Below are 26255 nucleotides of genomic sequence, written 5' to 3'. Positions count from 1 at the left end.
GGACTCTTGCTATTCTTTGAGATGCTGGAATGTTGCTACTCCTTGGGTTTGGCCAGGAACTAGGGACCTGGATTGGCCACCGTGAGAACGGGCTACTGGGCTTGATGGGCCACTGGTCTGACCCAATATGGCTATTCTTATGTTCTTATTGATGGTAGAGGCAAAAATTTGATGAGAAGTCTTTTATCACTCTTTTGAAGTAGATTTCCTGAACATACATGTATGTATGATATTTTCTGCTCACAGGATGTTTTGGCAGCTCACAGTTTTGTGATGCCCTTATTGAAAAGTTCTGGTGATGCTTTGATATTTTGGGATATGTATGTTTCATTGTAATCTGCTTAGGTTTAAGTGGAATAGAAATTTTTAAACTAAATAGGACACATTCAGCAGAGAGTGGTGCTGGCCATGCAGATTAAGTGCCGCGGCTGGAGTTTAACTTGAGCTGGTCTGTGCACCAGCTCAAAATTGCTCCACAGTATTTATCGCATGAGTGATCAGGCCATGCTGTCTTTAAAAAATATGCAATCGCTAAGATCTACATGCATTTCCTAAATCAAAAAGTTTACCCACAAATGATTCGACTGGCATACTTCTTTAACATTAGCAAGGAGAGAAGATCTAATAGTACTGTTATACCAGAGAGGGACATGTTCAATCTCTATCAATTCCTTGCTCACTTTATTCGCTAAGATGCAGCCTATTAATCTTGGTAACCTTCAAGTTTATTGTTGCTTTTGTTATTTTTTTATATTGGTTTGTACTCATTTATGTATTTCAAAAATCTTTCAATAAAATGTTGGGAAACCTCCCCCGCCCCCCCCCCCAAAAAAAAAGTTTCCCACAAATAGTTACTGTGGACAGTGTGGTGCTTGGTGGTGTGCACTGTGAGTGCTTGGAAACTGCTGGCAGAGGGGATATGTATGCACTACTCGCCTGGCACTGCATGAGGTCAGACTGTAATCGTGCCTTCCAGGTGTCCAGTGAATGAGAAGCTGCATCCCATCGCAGGTTCACCTGTCGAAGCCTGTTCTGAAGCTCCTTGGACTCCGTGCTGTCTGTCTGCAGGAATTCCCTACTGCTCAGATTGGCCGAGATCACCAGCGCTTTGTAGTTATCAAATGCTTTCAGTATTTCCTGTGGGGGAAAAAGAGATTTCAAACTCTTATGAAAACACAATTGCAGAATTTTTAAGTAAGGATGCCCCAGTTACAATTAATAATTCCATAAATAAATAAAAAAATAGCTGACTTTGCACATTCCTATCACAATATCCTAGCTCATGTTTCTGAGACCAGGAAAATCATAGAATTCAAGCTAAGGCATACGGCAGTTCCACTAACTCCCTCTTTTACGAAGGTGCGCTAATCGATTTAGCATGAGCTAAATGCTAACGTGCCCATTATAGTCTATGGATGCGTTAGTGTGCGTTCTAAATCCGCTACCACACCTTAGTAAAAGGACCCATTACTTTCCATGTTTATTTAAAATTTGATAAAATTGCTTTACCAAAATTTCAAAGCGGTGTACAATAAAAATAGGGGAGACAAACAATTTGTTAGGGGAAACATTGACTCATTTCAAATGAAAGGAAAGTAAGGGAGGAACTAGAATCAATATAGGAAAGAGAACGAAAAAGGGATATAACATAGGGGAGTTACATAGATGGTGCTTTGCCTGCATTGAGTGTCGATGCCCTACTAATACTGGGACGAATTGATTCAAAAGCGTCCCTGACTAGGTAACTTTTTAGTTTCCCTTTAAACTTGTCAAGGGTTTTTTCCGGCCCTTACCTGGGCCGGTAATTGATTCCAGATTTGAGGAGCTGTGACTGAACACAGATAGAACATTGGGTGATCAAATTTAAACTTAAGCTTAATCCAGAAAAAAATAGGGCCCTCTTTTACAAAGGCGTGCTAAGCGTTTTAGCGCGCACTAAATCAACGCGTGCGCTAACTGCTAAGACGTCTATAGGAGAACATGCACGCGTTAGCATTTAGCGCGCGCTAAAAAGCTTAGTGCACCTTTGTAAAAGAGAGGGTAAGTTTTTTCTTGCTAGTCCGAATGATAGAATTACAGATAAAATACTTCAAATTAAAGGTCAGAACTTTGCTACAGCCACTTCCATTAAGATCTTGGGGTTGACATTAGATCGTTACTTAACTTTAGAAGATCATACCGATCTAATGATTAAAAAAATGCTTTGTGATTCTTTGGAAACGTCGAACCATCAAAAAATATTTTGACTTCGTATCTTTTAGATTAGTGGTTCAGTCTTTAATTCTATCTGCCCTTGACTACTGCAACATTATTTACGTTTGATTTTTGGGTTAAAAAAATGTGACCATGCGAGTCCTTTCTGTCAATGACTCCATTGGTTGCCATTTGAAGCAATAATTTTGTTTAAATTTGGTTGCATCTGCTTTAAAGCTCTGTTTGGTTTGGCTCCAGGATTCCTATCCTCCCAATTTAACTTATATAAGTCGAATAAAAATACCCGAAATAATAGTTTGTTCATGTATCTATCTTTAAAAGCTTGTCGTTATAAGAGATTTTTAGATATGACTGGCTGGAACATAGGAAACAGAGAGTGGGGGTAAATGGACAATACTCGGACTGGAAGAGCGTCACCAGTGGCTCGGTGCTTGGACCTGCGCTCTTCAAAATCTTTATAAACGATCTGTACATAGGTACGACGAGCGAGGTGATTAAATTTGCAGACGATATGAAGTTATTCAGAGTAGTGAATATACAGAGGGATTGCGAAGATCTGCAATGTGACATAATCAGGCTCGAGGAATGGGCATCGACTTGGCAGATGAGATTCAACATGGATAAGTGTAAAGTGATGCATGTCGGTAACAAAAATCTCATATACGAATACAGGATGTCCGGGGTGGTACTTGGAGAGACTTCCCAGGAAAGGGACTTGAGAGTTCTGATCGACAAGTCGATGAAGCCGTTCATGCAATGTGCGGCGGCGGTATAAAGGGCGAACAGAATGCTAGGAATGATAAAGAAGGGGATCACGAACAGATCGGAGAAGGTTATCATGCTGCTGTACCGGGCCATGATGTGCCCTCACCTGGAGTACTGCGTACAGCATTGATTGCCGTACATGAAGGAGGACACGGTACTACTCGAAAGGGTCCAGAGAAGAACGACTAAGATGGTTAAGGGGTTGGAGGAGCTGCCGTACAGCGAAAGATGAGAGAAACTGGGCCTCTTCTCCCTCGAACAGAGGAGATTGAGAAGGGGACATGATTGAAACATTCAAGGTACTGAAGGGAATAGACTTAGTAGATAAGGACAGGTTGTTCATCCTCTCCAAGGTAGGGAGAACGAGAGGGCACTCTCTAAAATTGAAAGGGGATAGATTCCGTACGAATGTAAGGAAGTTCTTCTTCACCCAGAGAATGGTAGAAAACTGGAACGCTCTTCCGGAGTCTGTCATAGGGGAAAACACCCTCCAGGGATTCAAGACAAAGTTAGACAAGTTCCTGCTGAACAAGAACGTGCACTGGTAGGGCTAATCTCAGTTAGGGCACTGATCTTTGACCAGAGGGCTGCCACGTGAGCGGACTGTTGGGCATGATGGACCACTGGTCCACTAGCAACGGCAATTCTTATGTTCTTATGAATTCCTGGTTAAGTATTTTGATTCCAGAAGCACAATCATATTATGCTTTTAGAAAATTATTAAAAATCTATCTGTTTGATAAGTTTATAAGAACATAAGAATAGCCTTACTGGGTCAGACCAATGGTCCCTCAAGTCCAGTAGCCCGTTCTCACGGTGGCCAAGCCAGGTCACTAGTACCTGGCCAAAATCCAAGGAGTAGCAATATTCCATGCTACCGATCCAGGGCAAGAAGTGGTTTCCCCCATGTCTTTCTCAATAACAGACTATGGACTTTTCCTCCAGGAACTAGTCCAAACCTTTCTTAAAACCAGCTACACTATCCGCTGTTGCCACATCCTCTAGCAACGCGTTTGTAACTTAATTATTGTTGTATCTCTTTTTATATGTATGTTTCACTGATTGTTGTAAACCGCCTGGAACTTATGGTTGGGTGGTATACAAGAATAAAGATTATTATTATTATAAAAGTGTGTTACGCCTGGTGTTTATTGTTCTCAAGAATGGAATAGTGAGAAGGTTCTTATCCTCTGATCGTAGGATTCAAAATGGACTGTAAGAATAGTTGGGCTTTGAATAATTGGACCTTAAACGTGATTAACGACAGTTTATATGTAATTCTATGATTAATGGGGGAGCCAGTGTGCATTCTTCAATAATGGCATGCCGTGATCAAATTTCCTTTTTTTTGTAATTATTTTTATTGCAGTGTTTTGTATTATTTGTAATCTTCTAATTTCTTTTTGAGCCATGCCCTAAATTGCAGAATCCAAAGTATGTGTCTTTTCTAGCAAGGCTTCTCCACAGTAAGGTTAGGATTCATTGTTCCCTACTGTGCACATTTTTGAACTGGACAATGGCTTGCACTGAATATAATTAAAATGGCACAGTACATCTCAGAAAGCCTCACTTCTAGCAGTGAAAGTTTTCAGGATATCCATAATGAATATGCACGAGATAAATCTGGATACACTTGAAGCTCAATGTATATACATTTATCTCATGAATATTCATTATCGGTTATCCTGAGAACTCAAGTGGCTGTAGGGTCTCCATGCAGGTTTGGGAAACATTTCACTAAAGGCATTTTGGGGTAGATGCATCGATATTCATATTATCCCAAAACATATTTGCTTTCTTTGAAAAAATGTTTCCTCTCAGCCAATTTTTTCTTATCATTTCATGTAATAATTCTTACATAGCTAGGTAAGGGCAAAAACTTGGTGCGATGCAAACAAAATTTGGCTGCGTAAGTGCCTTAAGAGTGGAAGCAGCCTAGAAGTGGATGAGAAACTGTTGCATCATGCTCAGATCATAAACAGTGACTGCCTCAAAGATTTCAGCACACTATGGAGACAATTCTATAAGCGTTGTATATGATGCAGGTGACAATTGTCCATCAGGTGATCTATGGGAAGATGCCTTTGTACCTAAAACAGCTTCTGAAACAATATATCTTGCTTCTAGGAATTTGAGATCGCGATGAGGTTGTTGTATTAGGTGAAACACGTTATAAAAATACTCCAGCAACATCTATCTCTGTTGTAGGTCCACATTTGTGGAATACAGTGCCAGGGTTTTTAAGATTAGGTAGAGAGAATTTCTCATTTAAGAAACAGCTGGAAACTTATCTGTTTTTTAAAGCATTTTACAGTTCATATGGGGCGAACATTTTATTAGTGTTCTGCGATTTTTATTGATTATGTTTGGAAGGACTGGATACGATGTGTCTGTTTACTACGGGCTCCTTTTACTAAGCTGTGCTAGCGGTTTTAGCGCGCACTTAGCATGCGTACACTAGACGCTAATGCCAGCATTGAGCTGGCATTAGTTCTAGCCGCTAAAATTCTGCGCGTGCTACAAACACTAGCGCGGCTTAGTAAAAAGAGCCCTATGTTTGAGTATGTTTTGAATATGTATGTTTTCTACTGTAACCCGCTTAGTAGATAGGAGGGGAAGAAATTTTTAAAATAAATAAATGCCAGTAGTCTAGACCAGGGGTCCCCAAAGTCCCTCCTTGAGGGCCGAATCCAGTTGGGTTTTCAGGATTTCCCCAATGAATATGCATTGAAAGCAGTGCATGCACATAGGTTTCATGCATAGTCATTGGGGAAATCCTGAATTCGGCCCTCAAGGAGGGACTTTGGGGACCCAGATTTCTAAAATGCCAGTAGTACTTTACAATTTATACAAATTGAATACCAGCTTCTTCAATAAATACTTGCAATAAATTTAAATTTTTAGATTACTTTTAATGCTTAAAATGTATGTATATAAATAAATATTAAATTATATGAAAAGTGCTCAGTGTCTTATCTCTTGCATGCGAGCCACAATGAGATCATTGAGGGACCATCATCACACTTTTAGGTCCCTTGTTATGCCTTATTTCTGATCTAATAATAAAAGACCATCCCATAGGTGCTAATGTAATCTCTTATACGTTGTACTAGGGATCTCATTGTCTAACATAAGAACATAAGAAGTTGCCTCCGCTGAGGCAGACCAGAGGTCCATCTCGCCCAGCGGTCCGCTCCCGCGGCGGCCCATCAGGCCCATTGCCTGAGCAATGGTCCCAGACTATCCCTATAACCTACCGCTACTCTTATCTGTACCCCTCAATTCCTTTATCCTCTAGGAACCTATCCAAACCTTCTTTGAAGCCTTGTAACGTGCTCCGGCCTATCACAGCCTCCGGAAGCGCGTTCCATGTGTCCACCACTCTCTGGGTGAAAAAGAACTTTCTGGCATTTGTTTTAAACCTGTCTCCTTTTAATTTTTCCGAGTGCCCCCTTGTACTTGTGGTTCCCCATAATCTGAAAAATCTGTCCCTGTCTACTTTTTCTATACCCTTCAGGATTAGTTCAGTAGACGATAATATTATTAACGATTTCAACCCGCGAATTATACGACGGGGTTTTATGGCACCTTCGGGATTAGTAGATAAGATATGCACTTTCTCTAACTCTTTCAGGCTTTCCCAGTTTAAATCCAAGTTGACGCCACAAAAATACATGCTGAACATACCGAATGGATTCATAATAACATAAAGACAATATTGAAATGTATAAAAGTCAAAACATAATAAGAGACTTAGGTGTATTACATTACATTACAGATTTCTATTCCGCTATTACCTTTCGGTTCAAAGCAGATTACAAAAAGAGTTATGGAAGAAGGGTTACAACGTTAGATCAGAGAGGGAAAAGTAGGATCTGGGGTTAGGGAGGGGATGGTAAGAGGGGGGTTAAGCTTTATCATGGTATTAAGCTTTATTAAGGGATTTCTTGAAGAGTATAGTTTTTATTCCCTTTCTGAACATCTTGTAGTCTGGGGTTGTTGTCAATAGGTTGGAGACTTGGTTGTCTATCTTCGCTGCCTGAGTGGCCAGTAGTCCGTTGTATAGTTTTTTCCGTTTTACTTCTTTGATTGGGGGGTAAGTGAATGGGGTGTGTATTAATGAGCAATGTTTGACTAGAAGTTTTAGAGTTTAATTGTTTAAGTAAAGTATTCACTTATACACTTTTATATATTTATTTTAGTAAATACTCCTCCTGAAGAAGCCATTACGGCGAAACTCAGGACTGAGTTGAGGAGCTGACAAAATCCAACATGGGGAGTTGAGAAAAACCCCGTATTTTGCACAACCACAATTGCATAGTTTGCACAAATTGGATACTTCTATTCACCAATTGTTATTGGAATAGTAAGCCTGCAGAGCCACAGAAGCTGACCGTCTTATAAGATAAGTGCATTATTCCATCTATTTATTCAACAACGTATAAGAGATTACATTAGCACCTTTGGGATGGTCTTTTATTATTAGATCAGAAATAAGGCATAACAAGGGACCTAAAAGTGTGATGATGGTCCCTCAATGATCTCATTGTGGCTCGCATGCAAGAGATAAGACACTGAGCACTTTTCATATAATTTAATACTTATTTATATACATACATTTTAAGCCTTAAAAGTAATCTAATAATTTAAATTTATTGCAAGTATTTATTGAAGAAGCTGGTATTCAATTTGTATAACTAGACATTTGCATGTACATGTAAACAATAACCTAGCCACGCATACATCACTTGTAGAATACTATAAGCTGTGTGCTTATCTCCCCAATCTAGGTATGAACATTTACACGAGCTTTAGAATCAGCATAAGTTTATTTATTCACTTTTCTATACCGTTGTCCCAGGGGAGCTCAGAACGGTTTACATGAATTGATTCAGGTAGAAACATAGAAACATAGAAAGATGACGGCAGAAAAGGGCCATAGCCCATCAAGTCTGCCCACTCTATTGACCCACCCCATTAAGTCTGAATGCTAATGACCTGGTTCCTTAACTCGACCCTCGTAGGGATCCCACGTGGATGTCCCATTTATTCTTAAAGTCGAGCACGCTGGTGGCCTTGATCACCTGCTCCGGAAGTCTGTTCCAGTGATCTACCACCCTTTCTGTGAAGAAATACTTCCTGGTGTCACCACTAAATTTCCCTCCTCTGAGTTTGAGCGGGTGCCCCCTTGTGACCGAGGGTCCTTTGGGAAAGAATATATCGTTTTCCACCTCGACACGACCCATGACGTACTTAAATGTCTCAATCATGTCACCCCTTTCCCTGCGCTCCTCTAGGGTATAGAGCTGCAGTTTGCCCAGTCTTTCTTCGTATGAGAGACCCTTGAGCCCCAAAACCATCCTAGTGGCCATCCTCTGGACCGACTCAGCTCGAAGCACATCTTTCCGGTAATGTGGCCTCCAGAATTGCACACAGTATTCCAGATGGGGTCTCACCATGGTTCTATAGAGTGGCATTATGACTTCAGGTTTACGGCTGACGAAGCTTCTATTGATACATCCCATCTCAAGCATTTTTCTCTGTCTGTCCCAGAGGGCTCACAATCTATCTAATGTACCTGGGGTAATTGGGGGGATTAAGTGACTTGCCCAGGGTCACAAGGAGCAGCGTGGGATTGAACCCACAACCTCAGGGTGCTGAGGCTGTAGCTTTAACCACTGCACCACACACACATGTACACATGCATATACCTGGTTATACTAATTTTCTAGAAAAGAAAGTAGATGCCCTCTAGATGCTTAAATGAGCCCCTCCCCCCAACCTTTCAAGAACTGCCTTCTGTGTTCAAATATTCAAAAGCAGGTGCAATGCCGTCAGCATGCATACACTTACTTTAAGCTTTTTGACTTTGTGCTCCGTTGCTTGCAAACTGGTTGCTGGCTCAAGTTTCTGTAGATCATCCAGCTCGATCTCCATTCTTTCTAGCCAGGAGGTGATATTACTGAGGTCTGAATTCAGCTGCTGCCACTGTTGTAGATTCTGTTTCACTCGAAGTTTATGGCTTAATTGCTGAGCCTGAATGATCTCCCATCGTTCAATAACTCCTATGATCATAAACAAAGGAATAGATTTGGGCCTTATTTTGTGTATTTTAAAAGTAGATTTTAAGGGTACAAGTTTTATAAAGTCATTCTCTGTGTGTGTAAAGTGCAGGCCTTCGTTTACACAAGCTTTCAAGCAGGTGTAAATAATTGCATCTACATTCAAGGCGTATTTTTTGCCATATACACTAGTATTTTATAAAGGCATATAGATGTTTACCTATGGCACCTTGTTATAAAATTAACCTCCACAGGGTTTGATCATATAAGAAAAGCATACTCAGAATAGAAACACTCCCTTGATATTTGCCCATAGTGGTTAGCATTTTTTTTTTTTAAGTTGATTGCTGCTGGCAAAATTAGCCCCAGTTTTTCTTTTTTTTTTTAAGTTCAATAAGTTTTTATTAAGGTTTTACAAAAGAACAGAAAATAATACAGATGAGCAACAGCCAAACATTGCATCGATTCATATATTGATACATAACAAATCCATAAAACAATGCCCCAAAACAGGGGATCGATGTTGGGCCAAGTCCAGGCACTGGACTTGACTATCTGGAGATAACACAATGAGAACATAAGCATTGCTATACTGGGACAGACCAAAGATCCATCAAGCCCAGTATCCTGTTTCCAACAGTGGCCAATCCAGGTCCAAGTATCTAGCAAGATCCAAAAAGAACGAAACAGATTTTATGCTGCTTAACCTAGAAATAGGCAGTAGATTTTCCCAAGTCTATCTTAATAATGGTTTATGGACTTTACTTTTAGGAAATTATCTGAACCTTATGTTCTTTTTTAAACCCTGCAAAGCTAACTGCCTTTACTGCATTATCTGGCAATGAATTCCAGAGTCTAATTATACGTTGCATGAATATTTTCTCTGATTTGTTTTAAATGTAGCTTCATTGCATGTCCTCAAGTCCTTGAAATTTTAGAAACAGTCAACAAGCGGTTCACATCTAACCATTCTGCTCTACTTTGTATTTTATAGACCTCTATCATATCTCCCCTCAGCTGTCTCTATCTTTTCTTTCTATTTTACACTACAGTACTTTATTTTGAGGACTGTTTCTTTAATGTTTAATGTTCTTTAATGTTTTTATAGACTGTGTACAGTACAGGAGATCATAAATACACACAGATTCTCACATGATCTGAGTTACATCCAAATTTAACTTAAGAACGGTTTTATAAACGGAATTCATTCTTAACCCGGAGACTGCTTGTACTTTAGAAAGCAGGAGAGAGGAGATATGATAGAGAGATTTAAATTTCTACGTGGCATAAATGCGCATGAGGCGAGTCTCTTTCATTTAAAAGGAAGCTCTGGAATGAGAGGGCATAGGATGAAGTTAAAATATGATAGGCTCCGGAGTAATCTAAGGAAATACTTTTTTACAGAAAGGGTGGTAGATGTGTGGAAGAGTCTCCTGGAAGAGGTGGTGGAGACAGAGACTGTTTCTGAATTCAAGAAAGCATGGGATAGGCACGAAGGATTTCTTAGGGAGAGGAGGAGATGTTGCGGATGGGCAAACTGGTTGGGTCATTTGGCTTTTATCTGCCATCAGGTTTTCTATGTTTCTTTTACCAATCCTAGTTTTCCCTTTCTCCTCTTCCCCCAAACCTAATATTCATAGAGGGTTTCTCATTTATTTTTACTGTGCTCAATGTGCTGACAAATAGACTATAGAGAAAGCCTCAGAAGCAGTTTCCGAATCACAAAAAAGACAGTTGATAAACAACTAGCTTTTACTGCCTTTGACTAAGGGCCACTCAATAAAGTTACATGGAAATACTGTGCCTTTAAACCAGTGGTTCCCAAACCTGTCCTGGAGGACCCCCAGGCCAGTCGGGTTTTCAAGATAGCCCTAATGAATATGCATGGAGCAGATCTGCATTCCTGGCATCTCCATTATATGCAAATCTCTGTCATGCATATTCATTAGGGCTATCTTGAAAACCCGACTGGCCTGGGGGTCCTCCAGGACAGGTTTGGGAACCACTGCTTTAAACAAATGAGGAGGGAACATTTTCTCACTTATTGAATAGTTTAGCTCTGGAACTCGTTACCAGAGGATGTGGTTAACAGCTGGGTTTAAAAAAAAGGTTTGGAGAAGTTCCTGGAGGAAAAGTCCATAGTTTGCTCTTGAGACAGACGTGGGGGAAGCTACTGCTTGCCCTGGGATTGGTAGCATGGAATGTTGCTACATTTGGGATTCCAGAATCTTACTAGCCTTTGAGATTCTGCATGGAATCTTGATACTCTTTGCAATTCCGGAATGTTGCAACTATTTGGGTTTCTGCCAGGTACACATGGCCTGGGATTGGCCACTATTGGAAACAGGACGCTGGGTTAGATGGACCATTAGTCTGACCCAGTATGGCTATTCTTATGTTCTTGTTATGGAAGAATACTGATGCTTCTTGTAATCTTGGGCCTGTCATTTAACCATCCACTGCCTCAGGTACAAACTACGGGGCCTTTTATTAAGCTGGCCATATAGAATAAAATTGTTATGTGAGCACTTACTGCTACAGATATTGTAGGCGGTAAGGGCTCACACAGTATTCCTGCACTAATCCGTTATCATGCACTGTTTAGCGCAGGAATGCCCATTCTCAGTGCGAAGGGGGCACATGAGCATTTGGCAGCTATCGCAGGACCCCTGAGCACGTCCTGCAGTATGCCATTTTAAGCTGTGCTAGGAACGCACTATCATGGACAATACATTGAAATAACTGGCTCAGTGTTCAGTGGTAGCCACGTGCAGATGTATAGGAAAGGAATGGAGAATAAAACTGAGTGTGCTGCCCATCTGTATAGTCCCTCCCAGCATCCTCTAGGCCAGTGGTTCCCAACCCTGTCCTGGAGGACCACCAGGCCAGTCGGGTTTTCAGGCTAGCTCTAATGAATATTCATGGAGCAGATTTGCATGCCTGTCACTTCCATTATATGCAAATCTCTCTCATGCATATTCATTAGGGCTAGCCTGAAAACCCGACTGGCCTGGTGGTTCTCCAGGACAGGGTTGGGAACCACTGCTCTAGGCCAGTGGTCTCAAACTTGCGGCTCGGGGGCCACATGCGGCCCGCCAGGTCCTATTTTGAGGCCCTCGGTATATTTATCATAATCACAAAAGTAAAATAAAACCGTTTTGATCATACGTCTCTTTACCTATAAATTGCAATATTATTATTAAGACTTAGCCAAAAGGAAAGATTTATAAACTATAATGAGTTTTACCTCATGCAAAATTGTCATTTCTTTAATAAGAAGAAATTAACTATTCTTTGCGCGGCCCTCCAAGTACCTACAAATCCAAAATGTGGCCCTGCAAAGGGTTTGAGTTCGAGACCACTGCTCTAGGGTAACTTCCAGGTCCATCCTGACCCAGTCTCTTACTGACCTACAAGTGCTTTCATTCTGCATAAGAACTGCCGCTGCTGGGTCAAACCTGTGGTCCATCGTGCCCAGCAGTCTGCTCATGCGGCGGCCCTCTGGTCAAAGACCAGCGTCCTGAGACTAGCCCTTTCTGCGTATGCTCTGGTTTAGCAGGAATTTGTCCAACTTTGTCTTGAATCCCTGGAGGGTGTTTTCCCTTATGACAAGACTCCGGAAGAGCGTTCCAGTTTTCTACCACTCTCTGGGTGAAGAAGAACTTCCTTATGTTCGTACGGAATCGATCCTCTTTTAACTTTAGAGTGCCCTCTCGTTCTCTCTACCTTGAAGAGGGTGAAAAACCTGTCTTTATCTACTAAGTCTATTCCCTTCAGTACCTTGAATGTTTCGATCATGTCTCCTTCTCAATCTCCTCTGTTCGAGGGAGAAGAGGCCCAGTTTCTCTCATCTTTCGCTGTACGGCAGCTCCTCCAACCCCTTAACCATCTTAGTCGCTCTTCTCTGGATCCTTTCGAGTAGTACCGTGCCCTTCTTCATGTACGGTGACCAGTGCTGGATGCAATACTCCGGGTGAAAGCGCATCATGGCCCGGTACAGCGGCATAATAACCTTCTCCGATCTGTTTGTGATCCCCTTCTTTATCATTTCTAGCATTCTGTTTGCCCTTTTCGCTGCTGCCGCACACTGCGTGGACGGCTTCATCAACTTCTCTCTCCTCATTCCCCCTCTTAGGACTCCTGCTCATCAGGAAAATCACTTACCTGTGTCTCCCTCTTCCACTACCAATTCTATACTCAGTCACTTCCACTTTGCTTCACCGTATGCCTTGAACAGTCTTCCTGAGCCAATACATCAGGCACCATCTCTGGCCTTATTCAATTTCATGCCCAAACCCTAAAATCTTAACCCCTTATTCTCCTGTTCCATACTCATGGTTTTAATCATTCCTGTTATAAAGTACTCCCCTGAAATTCACGAGGGTTCCGTTCCAGGAACCCTTGTGAATTTCAAAAAACCGCAAATGCAGTTTTTCTCCTGTCAAAAAGCAAGAGAGGGCAGCTGGGGCACCTGCGGGTGCAGAAAATCACTCGTGGTATGCTCCAACTGCCTCTTCCTGTTACTAAAGACAGGCTACACCAATCAGGAGCTGCTTTGACACGCCAGATAGTGTGTCAAAGCAGCTCCTGATTGGTGTAACCATGACTTTAGTACAGTGGTACCTTGGTTTACGAGCATAATCCGTTCCAGGATCATGCTCGTTTTTCAAAGCAAAGTTCCCCATAGGCTTTAATGCAAACTCCACAACCGAAGTTTGCAATGGTGGCCCAGCGGTGAGAACTTGCCTGCAGGTGCTGCACAGCGATTCCAAAGTGTTGCCTTCTTTCCTCAGGGTCCCCATGCGACTGCCCTCCTGCTTCTGCGATGCCTCTGCCGTCCGTCAGCACTCTCCCGGCTCCCATCTAAACTGGACATCCTGAATGAGCATGCGCGCGAATTCTCTCTCCTCTTCTAAGGCAGCCGCTCCCCCGACAACACGCTCACCACGTACAAGGACGTCCTGCGTGCTTGTACGTGGTGAGCGGCTGCCTTAGGAGAGAAGAGAGAAGTCGCGCGCATGCTCATTCAGGATGGCCAGTTTAGATGGGAGCCGGGAGAGCGCTGACAGACGGCAGAGGCATCGCAGAAGCAGGAAGGAAGCCGCATGGGGACCCGAGGAAGGAAGGCAACACTTGGAATTGCTGTGCAGCACCCGCAGGCAAGTTCTTACCCCTGGGCCACCATTGCTGAGTGCTCGTTTATCGGGGCAGTGCTCGGTTTACGAGACAAAAGTTTGCTGAGTGTTTTGCTCGTCTTGCAAAACACTCACAAACCAGTACACTCGTAAACCGAGGTACCACTGTATAAGGAAGTGGCAGTCGTAAAATACCGCGAATTACTGAGTCCACAATTTGTGAACCGCTGGGGTCTACTGTATATACTATATGCAGGTACTGTTTTTTGTCACTAGGGGGCTCACAATCTAAATTCTGTACCTGAGGCAGTGGAGGGTTAATTGACTTGCCCAGGGTCGCAAAGAACTGTAGTGGGAATCGAACCCAGTTCCTCAGGTTCTCAGCACTGGCCGTTTAAGTTAATAACAGGAACTGCTGTTTATGCGGCCCAATTTTGTATGAAGAGATTCACCCCAGCGATATAGCTTGCCCACTAAACTTAGCTGGTCAGTGCTGAAATTGCTGGTTATCAAATGATATAGCTGGTTAATGTTCAAAGTCATTTAACCAGCACCGAAACATCAAGGGATCAGGCTTTTGAGGAGTGATTGAGGTGGCAATTTGCTTACCTCTCTGGCATTTAAGACCACCTCAGAAAGGCAAATATCAGAGTTTTGGAGGTCGGTTGCGCAAATGGCTTCCTTAATACCTAAGATGCAAGATCAACTTCCTATTTCCTACCATGCATTTGTAAGACATCTACGTCCCTGTATCATCCTCTATAATAAAACCCTTACCCGCACATGTGCTGTTGAAACGGCGTGATCCCTGCCATTGTGATTTCTGCTTCCGTGCCAAATTCGATTTGAGGCGCGTGGAGCAGAAGGAGAGTGCGACTGTTTCGGTTGGCGGTTTCCGTATGCGCAGTAGAGCGTGCAGCAGTTTCCCCATCAGTAGGAGCCTGCGGCGGTTTAAATATTGCCTTTCTTCCACGACGCTGCGACACCGAAACTACTGCAGATCACCACGAAAATCGGGTCAAAGGTAAAATGAAGGGAGAAGGGCTACTGTTGGACAGGGGGAGCAGGGAAGGGGTGCTGCTGGACAGGTAAAAGGAAGGGAGAAGGGCTGCTGTTAGACAGGGGGAGGAGGGAAGAGGTGCTGCTGAATAGGAGGGCAGGTAAAAGGAAGGGAGAAGGGCTGATGCTGGGTAGGGGGAGCAGGGAAGAGGTGCTGCTGGATAGGGGGAGGTAATAGGAAGGGAGAAGGGCTACTGCTGGACAGGAGGGAGGTAAAAGGAAGGAAGAAGGGCTACTGGTGGACAGGGGGGAGGTAAAATGAAGGGAGAAGGGCTACTGCTGGACAGGGGGAGCAGGCAAGGGGTGGTGGTGGACAGCCGAGGAAAGAGAGAGACAGAAAGAAAGACAGACAGACAATGGCCAAGGAGAAAGAAAGAAAGACAGACACACATATATTCCAGCACCTGTTAATGTAACGGGCTTAAAGACTAGTTTCTAATATTCTGTAAGCCGCAATGATTCCTAGCTGATAATTGCGGGACACAAGTATCAATCTGGTATGGTATGGTTATGTAAGTGCTGCTACTTATATGTTCTTAGCTCTGAGTGATGCTGCTCTTTTTTAAACCTGTTTCTTTATAACATGGCTGTTCCCGCTGTGCGTGCCACCATCTACATGCTTACAGGTATTTTACAAAAGGCTACAAACTGTGGACCTCTAGACTTGGATGTTCCTTTTCTGCCTCAACCTATGCGAATTATAGTGTCCTGCATTCTGTCTCTGCCACATTTTACCTCCTCTGTTCTCGTCTTTTCTTTCTCTCCTCTGCAGTCTCCTTTTCCTACCTCAAGTCTGCTTCTGCACCACTTCCTCCTCAACAAAGCAGTTTTCCCCTCCCACAATGATGCAGTTTCTATGATTTTTCACTCCCCTTTCCCTTGTGGTCTATCTCTTGTCCTCTTTAACCCTGTTTTCTATTATTTTGGGTCTATTTTAGTTCTCTTGGGGGGAGGGGGGGGAGGGGAGGTTTATCAACATGGGTTACCATTAAGACAGGGTGTAATTATATAAATTGAGATCCTGTGCTAAAATAATATGACCTGTAATAAAATTATCAAAAATTATTGAATACCTTTTTATTTAAGAAATATTCGACTAGCCAACTATAATCTTACATCTGTTTTCCTTTGGGGAATTTTATTTTGTATAATATATTGTATATAGTAGCTCTGTCTTTTGTAGTTTATTGTATCGATTATTGATTATTTATTTTTATTTAAACCTTTATATACCATTTACAAAAAACTAAATGGTTTACATCAATAAAAACATACATAAAATAAAAGACAAGCTAGATCATAGAATCTACATAATTAACAATTTGTTCTCTTCAACTGTCAACTAATGAAGTGCAGGAATACAATAGCAAACATGTTTAAACAGTTTCTGTTCTTCAAATGCCAGCTAATAAACCACAAAAATGCATTAACAAACACCATGGCAGCAGGAATCCATGCAAAACTTACACACTTAATGGTGAGACCTTAGTTAGGACCAAGGCGGAATGTGATTTGGGGGTAATCATTAGCGAGGACATGAAGACTGCTAATTAAGTGGAGAAGGCTTCATCAAAGGCAAGACAAATGATAGGTTGTATCCGTAGAAGTTTTATCAGCCGGAAGCCCGAATTTATAATGCCGTTGTACAGATCCACGGTGAGGCCTCATCTGGAGTATTGTGTACAATTCTGGAGGCCACATTACCAAAAAGATGTGCCGAGAGTTGAGTCGGTTAAACGAATGGCTTACCAGGATGGTCTCGGGACTCAAAGACCTCCCAAATGAGGAAAGGCTGAATAAGTGGCAGCTATACTCACTCGAGGAACGTAGAGAGAGAGGAGACATGATAGAGACGTTTAAATATATCACGGGCTGTATTGAGGTGGAGGAAGATATCTTCTTTCTTAAGGGTCCCTCGGCCACAAGAGGGCATCCGCTGAAAATCAGAGGTGGGAAATTTCATGGCGACACCAGGAAGTTCTTCTTCACCAAAAGGGTGGTCGATCGATGGAATGAACTTCCACTTCAGGTGATTCAGGCCAGCAGCGTGCCAGATTTTAAAAAGAAATGGGATACACATGTGGGATCTCTAGGGGGTAAAAATGGAAATGGGATACACATGTGGTATCTCTAGGGGGGTAAATTCAAGGGGGTGGGGTCGTTAGAGTGGGCAGACTTGATGGGCTGTGGCCCTTTTCTGCCGTCATCTTCTATGTTTCTAACTGAGTTTTTAACGGTTTCTTAAACTGAAACCGGTTTACTGTACACACAGAGCATTCTACATGTTAACACCAGCAATACAGAAAGTCATCCCTCTAGTGTCTGCATAGTTTCCCCACGCTATTGGATTTAATAGCTTTTGATTTTCGGATCGTAAATCTCTATTCGGCTTATAGAGGGCCACGGCTCGTCGAAAATATCATGGCATTTGATGGTAAATAGTCTGATGGACCACAGAAACAACTTTATGTTGCACCCGAAATACAACTGGTAACCAGTGTAATTGCTTCAGAATTGGCGTGATATGTGCCACCCTGTCGACTCCCATTCCTAACGGCATTTTGTATTAATTGTAACACTCTCCCCCTCTTGTTTTCGAAATTCCAAGATAGATTTTATTTCTTGGGAATGTATTGTATTTGTATTTTATTCCAAGGGATGCCCAGACTTCTTAAATTGAGAGCCGCAATGAACTTGACAGGCATGTGTGGGATACAAGTGTCATACTATGTAATGTAATATACCCGTTGATAACTTCCTTCCTTACTCTTTTGCATCTTTCGTTGGCTTCTTGCTTTCCATCCCTTCTACTCTCTCCTCATTGCTTTTTCGCCCTTGTTCTCTTCCTCTCCCTCATTTGCACCCTTTTTCTCCCTTACCCTCTCTGATGATATATATACATCACATGTGGACCACAAAGAGGCAGGATACATTTCCCTTGAGCGGCAATGCTGGGTTCATAGACAAAATCGCGCGAGACAACGGCGCGTTGACAACTGAGCGCAGACAACTGAGCGCAAGGTTGATGGCGCGCCGAAGAAAAGCACTATTTTAAAGGATTCTGACGGGGGGTGTTGGTGGGGAACCCCCCTATTTGACTTAACAGACATCACGCTGGCGTTGTGGGGGGTTTTGGGGGTTGTAACCCCCCTCATTATACTTGAAACCGAACTTTTTGCCTGTTTTTTAGGGAAAAAGTTCAGTTTTAAGTATAATGTGGGGGATTACAACCCCCCCAAACCCCCCACAATGCCAGCGCAATGTCTGTTAAGTAAAGTGGGGGGGTTACCCCCCACACCCCCCGTCGGAGCCTTTTAAAATAGTACTTTTCTTCGGCGCGCCGTCAACCTTGCGCTCAGTTGTCTGCGCTCAGTTGTCGGCGCACCGTTGTCTTGCACGATTTAGTCCCGTCACCGCAATGCTGTCACCATCTTTGACCTACTGATGATGTCCACTTCTACTCATAAGCTTAAGATCAGAGATGGCGACAGGAGCAGCACTGAAGACTTATGTTTCCTATCTGACTGATATGGCCTGCCCAGATGGCCATAGGGGTACTGGTGCCAGCAAAACACTTCCCGGATTTGAAATTTTGGTTGCTATTGGGGACCTGAAGTGTTGTATACCTTGAATGACACCAATGTTGAGAATCGTACTAGAGAATGACACGGTGACAAAATTCATCACTGTTCCCGTCCCCACGGATAACCGCGGGAAATAAACCCATGTCATTTTCTAGTGTCTATTTCATCCTCTGTCCTTCTACACCAGCATTATTCAAAGCAAAGCTTGCGGGTCAGTGACTGAGCCCATTCATACTCTGATTCTTATGTGAGCCAAGGATAATGAAGCCATTGTGACATCACTGATGTGATTGTTTCTCAGGCACTGGTGGAATGAGGCATTATGACATCACAATATCTGCTCTGGATACCATTCTGTAGTGTCTATCTCAACCTCAATCCTTCTACACCAGCATTCTTCAAAGCAAAGCTTGCGGGTCAATGGTTGTGGCCATTCATACTCTGATTCTTCCCTCTTTCCTTAAAGAATGACATGAAGATGGTTTCCCGCGGTTATCCGCGGGGATGGGAACGGTGATGAATTGTACCACTCACACTGCAGGTGGTTTTCTGCATGCTTTAGGAATGATGGCACTACAGAGTTTACCAAAATCATTTAAAATTGCTGTTAACCATTTACAATTCAAGATTTCATTGGCTGGCAGTCAGACTAAAGTAATTGAACAGAAAAAACTACAAAGAACATTTCTTTTCTTTTGATTCCATAATTATTTCAGACTCAATGCATTTCCAGAGCCAGTTAGCATTTCGTCCATGGGTTATTTTACAAATTAGCTTATCTGGCTTGAGTTGCCCTGGTACATTACCTGACTGCTTTTCTGCTGCCGCAATCCCCAAAAGTCCTTCGTCATTCTCAGCTTCATCATGTAATATACAGGAGAAATGCTGAGCATCGTTCGAATCATCAGAGGATGATGACTTTTTGGTAGCCTATGGTAAAGCAAATATTTTTGTTACTTGCATGAGAGCTTGATTTGAAATGTTTATGGAGAAGGGAAAAATATTATATTAAACTCAACTGCTGGCGCTCAGGCTGGTGAAGCCACACTCACCGCTGTATTTCTTATATCAGGGAGGGGTAAAGCAAAGATGTCATGTGTTGATTGACGGGATATGGAAAGCACTGCATTATTTGAAGAGGATGGGTGTTATGCCTATAAAGCCGCGTCATGCTGAGATTAAGCAGTGGGGTTAGAGCAGGGGTGGGCAACTCCAGTCCTCGAGGGCCGGAATCCAATCAGGTTTTCAGGATTCCCCCAATGAATATTCATGAGATCTATTTGCATGCACTGCCTTCAAAGCATATTCATTGGGGGAATGGACTGGAGTTGCACACCCCTGCGTTAGAGGAAGGAAGAGGGAACTGGCTTGGGGGGGGGGGGGTGTCAGGCATGGACTTCAGCCAGCCCGGGCAACTAGAATCCTAACCCTTCTCCTCTACTGCCAACTCAAGACTACATTCCTTCTCTCTTGCTGCATTAAATGCCTGGAACAGACTGCCTGAGCCAGTACATCAAGCTCCGTCCCAGGCAATATTCAAATCCAAGCTAAGACCCCACTTTTTTGAGGTTGCTTTTAATTCCTAACCTCCACTCGCTTGTAAAGCACCTATGACTGAGAAAATCCCTAACACTCTACTTGTCCTGTTTGATCAGATTGTAAGCTCTACTGAGCAGGGACTGTCTCTTGATTGTTTTAATGTACAGTGCTGCGTATGTCTAGCAACGCTATAGAAATAAGTAGTAGTAGTAGTCCTTCCAGAATATTCATAATGTCTCTGTTTAACCTTGTACAAAGCGAACTGGATATCTTCCAGGTACAGACTCTCAAGAGGGAGTCTAGCTTGACGAATGTCTTTCAAAGTCTTAAGGGCTCCAATTTATTTATTTTGAGTTTCTAGTTGGGAGATCAAAGATTAAAAAATAATTCTTAAGAGATTCCTTGGCTTTGAGCTTTATTTTGGTTTGTGTTTGGGATGTTTTTGTTCCCGTATCTTACAGGCTTACATTTCTGCTGTCTATCTTTTGTGGAGGTGCAATTTTCTTTAGGGTGTCGTTGCGTGACTGACACACAATTGGCGGCCATTTTTTAGGTGGCCTATGATATTGGCACCCCATAGAGAATCTGGGCCAAGGCTCCTATCGGTGCACTTTCTGGGTGCACAGTTATAGAACCTGTACCTCCTTGGTGTTTAAATGTTTTTTAGCGGATGGGCCGAGTTGCTTAATGTACCTAATCGGGCGTTATGCTCTTCCCAAAGTGCTTTTTTTGTTGTTGTTGTGGTTCTTTGATTTTCCTCAGGTTAGGCTGACAGTGACAAAGCGCAGTGCTTTCTGGTGTTATGCCTAATATGATAGAATATGTTGCCATTAATACTTAGCAGAGACTATTTGCAATTTCATAACTTAGGAAAGGCTTGGTTGTTTGAGAATGGGTCCGAGTGGTGCTTTTTATTTTATATATATTACCATATATACTTGAATATAAACTGAGATTTTGGAGCCAAATAAATGGCCCCAAAATGGGGAGCTCAGTTTATATTCAAGTCCCCCCAATGAATGGCACGCTGCTCTACCCTCTCCCCTGACAATCAGTGCGTTGTCGCCCCCACCCCCTGCAGTTAATAAATGTTAAAACTTACAAGGACTTCTAGTCTTTGTAGATGGCTCACCACGATGACCCAAATGACTTACCTTTTTTTCCCTCTTTTGGGGGAAAAAGGCTGCTTTGGTTTGTATTCATGTCAGTTTTCATTATATGATTTTATTGTAATCTGCCTTAGGACTAATTTTTTCTTTTAGCTAGAGATGGAATATTTTAAAGAAGCTCAAATAATCCATTCAAAGTTATGCCGATTTTTAGCAAAGTAATGTTTTCCAGTATGATTACTGAAAATGTTGACCTAACTTTTAAACAGATGATATCCATTTATAGTTATTCCTGACGAATGCAAGGAAGTTTTTCTTTACCCAGCGTGTGGTGGACACCTGGAATGCACTTCCAGAGGGCGTAATAGGACAGAGTATGGTACTGGAATTCAAGAAAGGATTGGACAATTCCCTGCTGGAAAAAGGGATAGAGGGGTATAGATAGAGGGCTACTGCACAGGTCCTGGACCTGTTGGGGCCGCCGCGTGAGCGGACTGCAGGGCACGAAGGACCTCAGGTCTGACCCAGTGGAGGCATTGCTTATGTTCTGTGTTCAAACTTGAATGTACAAATTAGCTGGAGAGTGGCAGAATTTTTCCATTTTTCATATAACTTTTAGCCCCACACCCAGAAGACTTCTAATTCCATTCTAATTTACAAGGGGCCCTTTAACCTTACATGCTACTTTAGGCCACATTTTTTTGAGCTGTCCTCAAATTTCTACATTCTGGATGCAACTTTTCTCTCATGACCCGGGAAACTCGGTTCCGGGGAAAATGGCGGAAGCACTGATAAAAGAAAACATCGATGAACATTTGGAAAGAAACGAACTTCTCATACCAAGCCAACATGGTTTCTGCAGGGGGAGATCATGCTTAACTAGCTTATTGCACTTCTTCGAAGGAATCAACAAACAGATGGACAAAGGAGACCCATAGACATCGTATACCTAGATTTCCAAAAAGTCTTTGACAAGGTGCCTCATGAGCATCTACTCCGGAAACTGAAGAACCATGGGGTGGTCAGAGATGTACATAGATGGATCAGAAACTGGTTGGCGGGTAGGAAACAGAGGGTAGGGGTGAAGGGCCACTACTTGGACTGGAAGAGGGTCACAAGTGGTGTTCCGCAGGGCTCGGTGCTTGGGCCACTACTATTTAATATATTCATAAATGATCTAGAAATAGGGACGACTTGTGAGATAATAAAATTTGCAGACGACACCAAACTATTCAGTGGAGCTCGGACTAAAGAAGACTGCGAAGAATTGCAAAGGGACCTGAACAAACTAGGGGAATGGGCGGCGAGATGGCAGATGAATTTCAACGTTGAGAAATGTAAAGTACTGCATGTGGGAAGCAGAAACCTGAGGTACAACTATACGATGGGAGGGATATTATTGAATGAGAGTACACAGGAAAGGGACTTAGGGGTAATGGTGGACATGACAATGAAGCTGATGGCACAGTGTGCAGTGGCCGCTAAGAAAGCAAATAGAATGCTAGGTATAATCAAGAAGGGTATCACAACCAGGACGAAAGAAGTTATCCTGCCATTGTATCGGGCGATAGTGCGCCCGCATCTGGAATACTGCGTCCAATATTGGTCGCCGTACCTCAAGAAGGATATGGCGATACTCGAGAGGGTTCAGAGGAGAGCGACACGTCTGATAACAAAGGGGTGGAAAACCTTCCATACGCTGAGAGATTGGAGAAACTGGGTCTCTTTTCCCTGGAGAAGAGGAGACTTAGAGGGGATATGATAGAGACTTATAAGATCATGAAAGGCATAGAGAGAGTAGAGAGGGACCGATTCTTCAAACTTTCAAAAAATAAAAGAACAAGAGGGCATCTGGAAAAGTTGAAAGGGGACAGATTCAGAACAAATGCTAGGAAGTTCTTTTTTACCCAACGTGTGGTGGACACCTGGAATGCGCTTCCAGAGAATGTAATAGGGCAGAGCACGGTACTGGGATTTAAGAAAGGATTGGACAGTTTCCTGCTGGAAAAGAGGATAGAAGGGTATAAATAGAGGATTTCTGCACAGGTCCGGGACCTGTTGGGCCGCCGCGTGAGCGGACTGCTGGGCATGATGGACCTCAGGTCTGACCCAGCAGAGGCATTGCTTATGTTCTTATGCTCCTGGGGGCTACATCCTAGCTTTCACTTTGACTATGCACATGCTTCCCGCATGTAAGGCCTTCATTCGGAGAGCAATAGTGATGGGCAGAAAACATATACTGCAATGCTGGCTTGCAACCTACGCACCCCCACTTTCTCCCGGGAGATGGTTGATGATACAATTAGCTGTGCTTGAGCATCAAACTATATCCAACCTAGATTCCTAAAAAGGGACTCTGTCTTGCCAATGTTGGCTACTGTTTTGTAATACCCTGATGCCTACACTTCATGGTAGGATTTTGAATTGAATGGTTTTAGTAGCCAGGGTACTTTTCTCTATTCACTGTGCTGTTGACTAATAGGAGGGAGGCAGGAGGGTTGGGAGGGAAGGGAAGAGTGAGGTTTGGATCTTGATTGTATTGAGAATCTACCTTTTCTATTTCTGTATATTTCTAAAAGTGAATAAAAAAAAAGATTTAAATATAAAAGGGGGCCCCTTTTACTAAAGCTTAATGTGTGCGAATGGACATTAGTGTGTACTGTCACGTGCTCCATAGGTACTAAACCTTAGTAAAATAGCCAACAGTTTACCTGTATAACCGCAGAGAATGAAACAAAAACAATTATACAGCTGCCAACCATATCAGAGCTTTTTGAATAATTAATCTTTGAATATATAAAATGCCTGCAAAACAATAACTCCTGAATATGTGTGAACAAATACAAAAGACATATCGGCTCATTACTAAGATGTATTTTTTCTGAGTGTCTGACACACTCTGTTCATATGCTAATAAGGCAAAAAACTCGCCAGAGTTTTCTTTTCTTTTTTTCAAGGCAGTCCATCTATCCACTTAATAGCAGCTCCTTTCTTTGTGAGATAAGGGGCATATTTTAACTCCTTACTCATCTTCAATTTACAGGTAGTCGTCGACTTATGACCGCAAATGGTTCCGACTACTAGGTCGTAAGTGGATCAGGACGTAAGTCGGCCTATGTTAAATTAAGGCAAGAATATTAGACTGGGCAATATTTTAATCACTGGTCTGACCCAGTAAGGCTATTCTTATGTTCTTATGTTAAAGCAATCTGTTAACAACGTTTTCTTTCTTCGGAGAGCAGAAGTTGCATCCTAAGGTCGAACAGTTGTAACGACTACCTGTACTGCAAAAATAATAAAAATAAAGAAAAAGACACACGCAATGGAGTAACTATCATCCTCGCTTACAAGTTTTTTGTGGCAGAGACAGGAAACTTACATATTCTGCTTTATAGGGCAGATCTGTTTCTGTAGCCAGAACATTCCCAATCATTTCAGTCTGTTGGTATTGATGCTTCCTGGGTGTTTGGGTGTCTGAGGAACGCCACAGATGAGCTTCTGAATCAGATTTTCCTGCAACAGAACAGATATTGGCTTCTTCTTGTAGATTTTGATGCTCAACAGAAAGGCGCGCACACACGGCGGCCTGTACAATATTTCACAAGCAGCAATATTCGCCCTGCATCGATATTAAGTCATTGTTCTTGAAATGCTTCAGGCGCCTCCTGGACATGTTTCCCCAAACCTCTATGACACTCATGTTACCAAATGAGCCACAAATTAACTCATAAATCCTAGATATCAATGATTCATATTAGCCATTTATGATGGCACAAGTTATATCAGATACACTGCATGAACACAACAGAAATGAAATTTCCTGGTGATGCAGCTACATGAAGAATTAAAACAAAAAACAACAAGCCATGTAAAACTTGACATAGACAGAGGGCAAGTATTACTGCTTTGTCATGTAATGCTTAGAAACATTTTACATGATACAGAAAATACAACTTTCTTTTGCATATTAAAGTTCAGATTCTGGTATCAGCAAGAAACCACGAGCTTTTCTTTGTAGAGCATGCACATTCACAAGACACAGACATATCAGGTAATGGAGTGAGAGCATGCAGTTATAGGCTGCGACAACATATTTGTCCTTTCAAAATGGTTAAATATGCTAGGACTTTTCTCCTTTTTCAAGGGGCAGCAGAACAACTTTTTGTTTGGGGGGAGCACAAGCTCTGCCCCAACCCCAGCATCTCCCTGGTCTTTACCTACCATCCCATACTCCCGTCCATGGTTCCAGCATCTCTACCGCCCAACCTCTGTTCCTGTGGTTTCCATATTTCTCTCCTTCCCCACCTCTCAACTCCTTCCCTACCTCTCAACTCCCTCTACCCCTGTGATTTCTAGCATTTTTTTCCTTCCCTCTCCTCCCCCCATGGTGTCCAACATTTCTCTCCTTGCCTCTCAGCCACCCAACCCACAACTGGTGTCCTTCCCTCTCTCAACCCCTCCTATAATGTTCAGCATTTCTCTCCTTCCTTCTCTCCTCTCAAGGATTCCAATATTTCCCTTCTTCCTCCCTTCCCATTGTCTCCAGCATCTATTTTCTTCCTCCCCCTCCCCCACAAGGTGATGGTTTCCTTACCTCCCTCCCTGAGAGCAGAGAAACTATGACTCTGTACAGCACTACGTTTGTCTGGCAGCATTCTAGAAATAATTAATAGTAGTAGTACAGTCTACATAACAAAAAAGCATCAAGTCCAACTAGTGTGGGGCCTTGAGCATCTGCAGATGTTCAAGGCCTGCCCGCTCTCATCCCCCCCTCCCCTGATCATCCCG

The 26255-nt window shown here is 42.7% G+C and overlaps 1 protein-coding gene across 7 annotated transcripts in view; it reads right to left on the bottom strand.

Moving 5' to 3' along the window:
- Positions 1-26255, bottom strand: part of SYNE2 (spectrin repeat containing nuclear envelope protein 2) — a 654322-nt gene that overhangs the window by 29961 nt on the left and 598106 nt on the right. For all 7 annotated transcript variants that reach the window (XM_033952730.1, XM_033952735.1, XM_033952736.1 and 4 more), the window contains 4 exons: positions 24847-24980; positions 19626-19749; positions 8833-9044; positions 937-1137 (listed from right to left, as the gene is read on the bottom strand). In XM_033952730.1, coding sequence (XP_033808621.1) covers positions 937-1137; positions 8833-9044; positions 19626-19749; positions 24847-24980 — 671 coding nt within the window. The remainder of the gene's footprint in view (positions 1-936; positions 1138-8832; positions 9045-19625; positions 19750-24846; positions 24981-26255) is intronic.

This window comes from Geotrypetes seraphini, chromosome 7 (genome assembly GCF_902459505.1).
Source record: "Geotrypetes seraphini chromosome 7, aGeoSer1.1, whole genome shotgun sequence".
In the NCBI taxonomy this organism is placed as follows: domain Eukaryota; kingdom Metazoa; phylum Chordata; class Amphibia; order Gymnophiona; family Dermophiidae; genus Geotrypetes; species Geotrypetes seraphini.
Note: the sequence above shows the minus strand (reverse complement) of the source record. Positions and strands in the feature narration are given on the sequence as shown.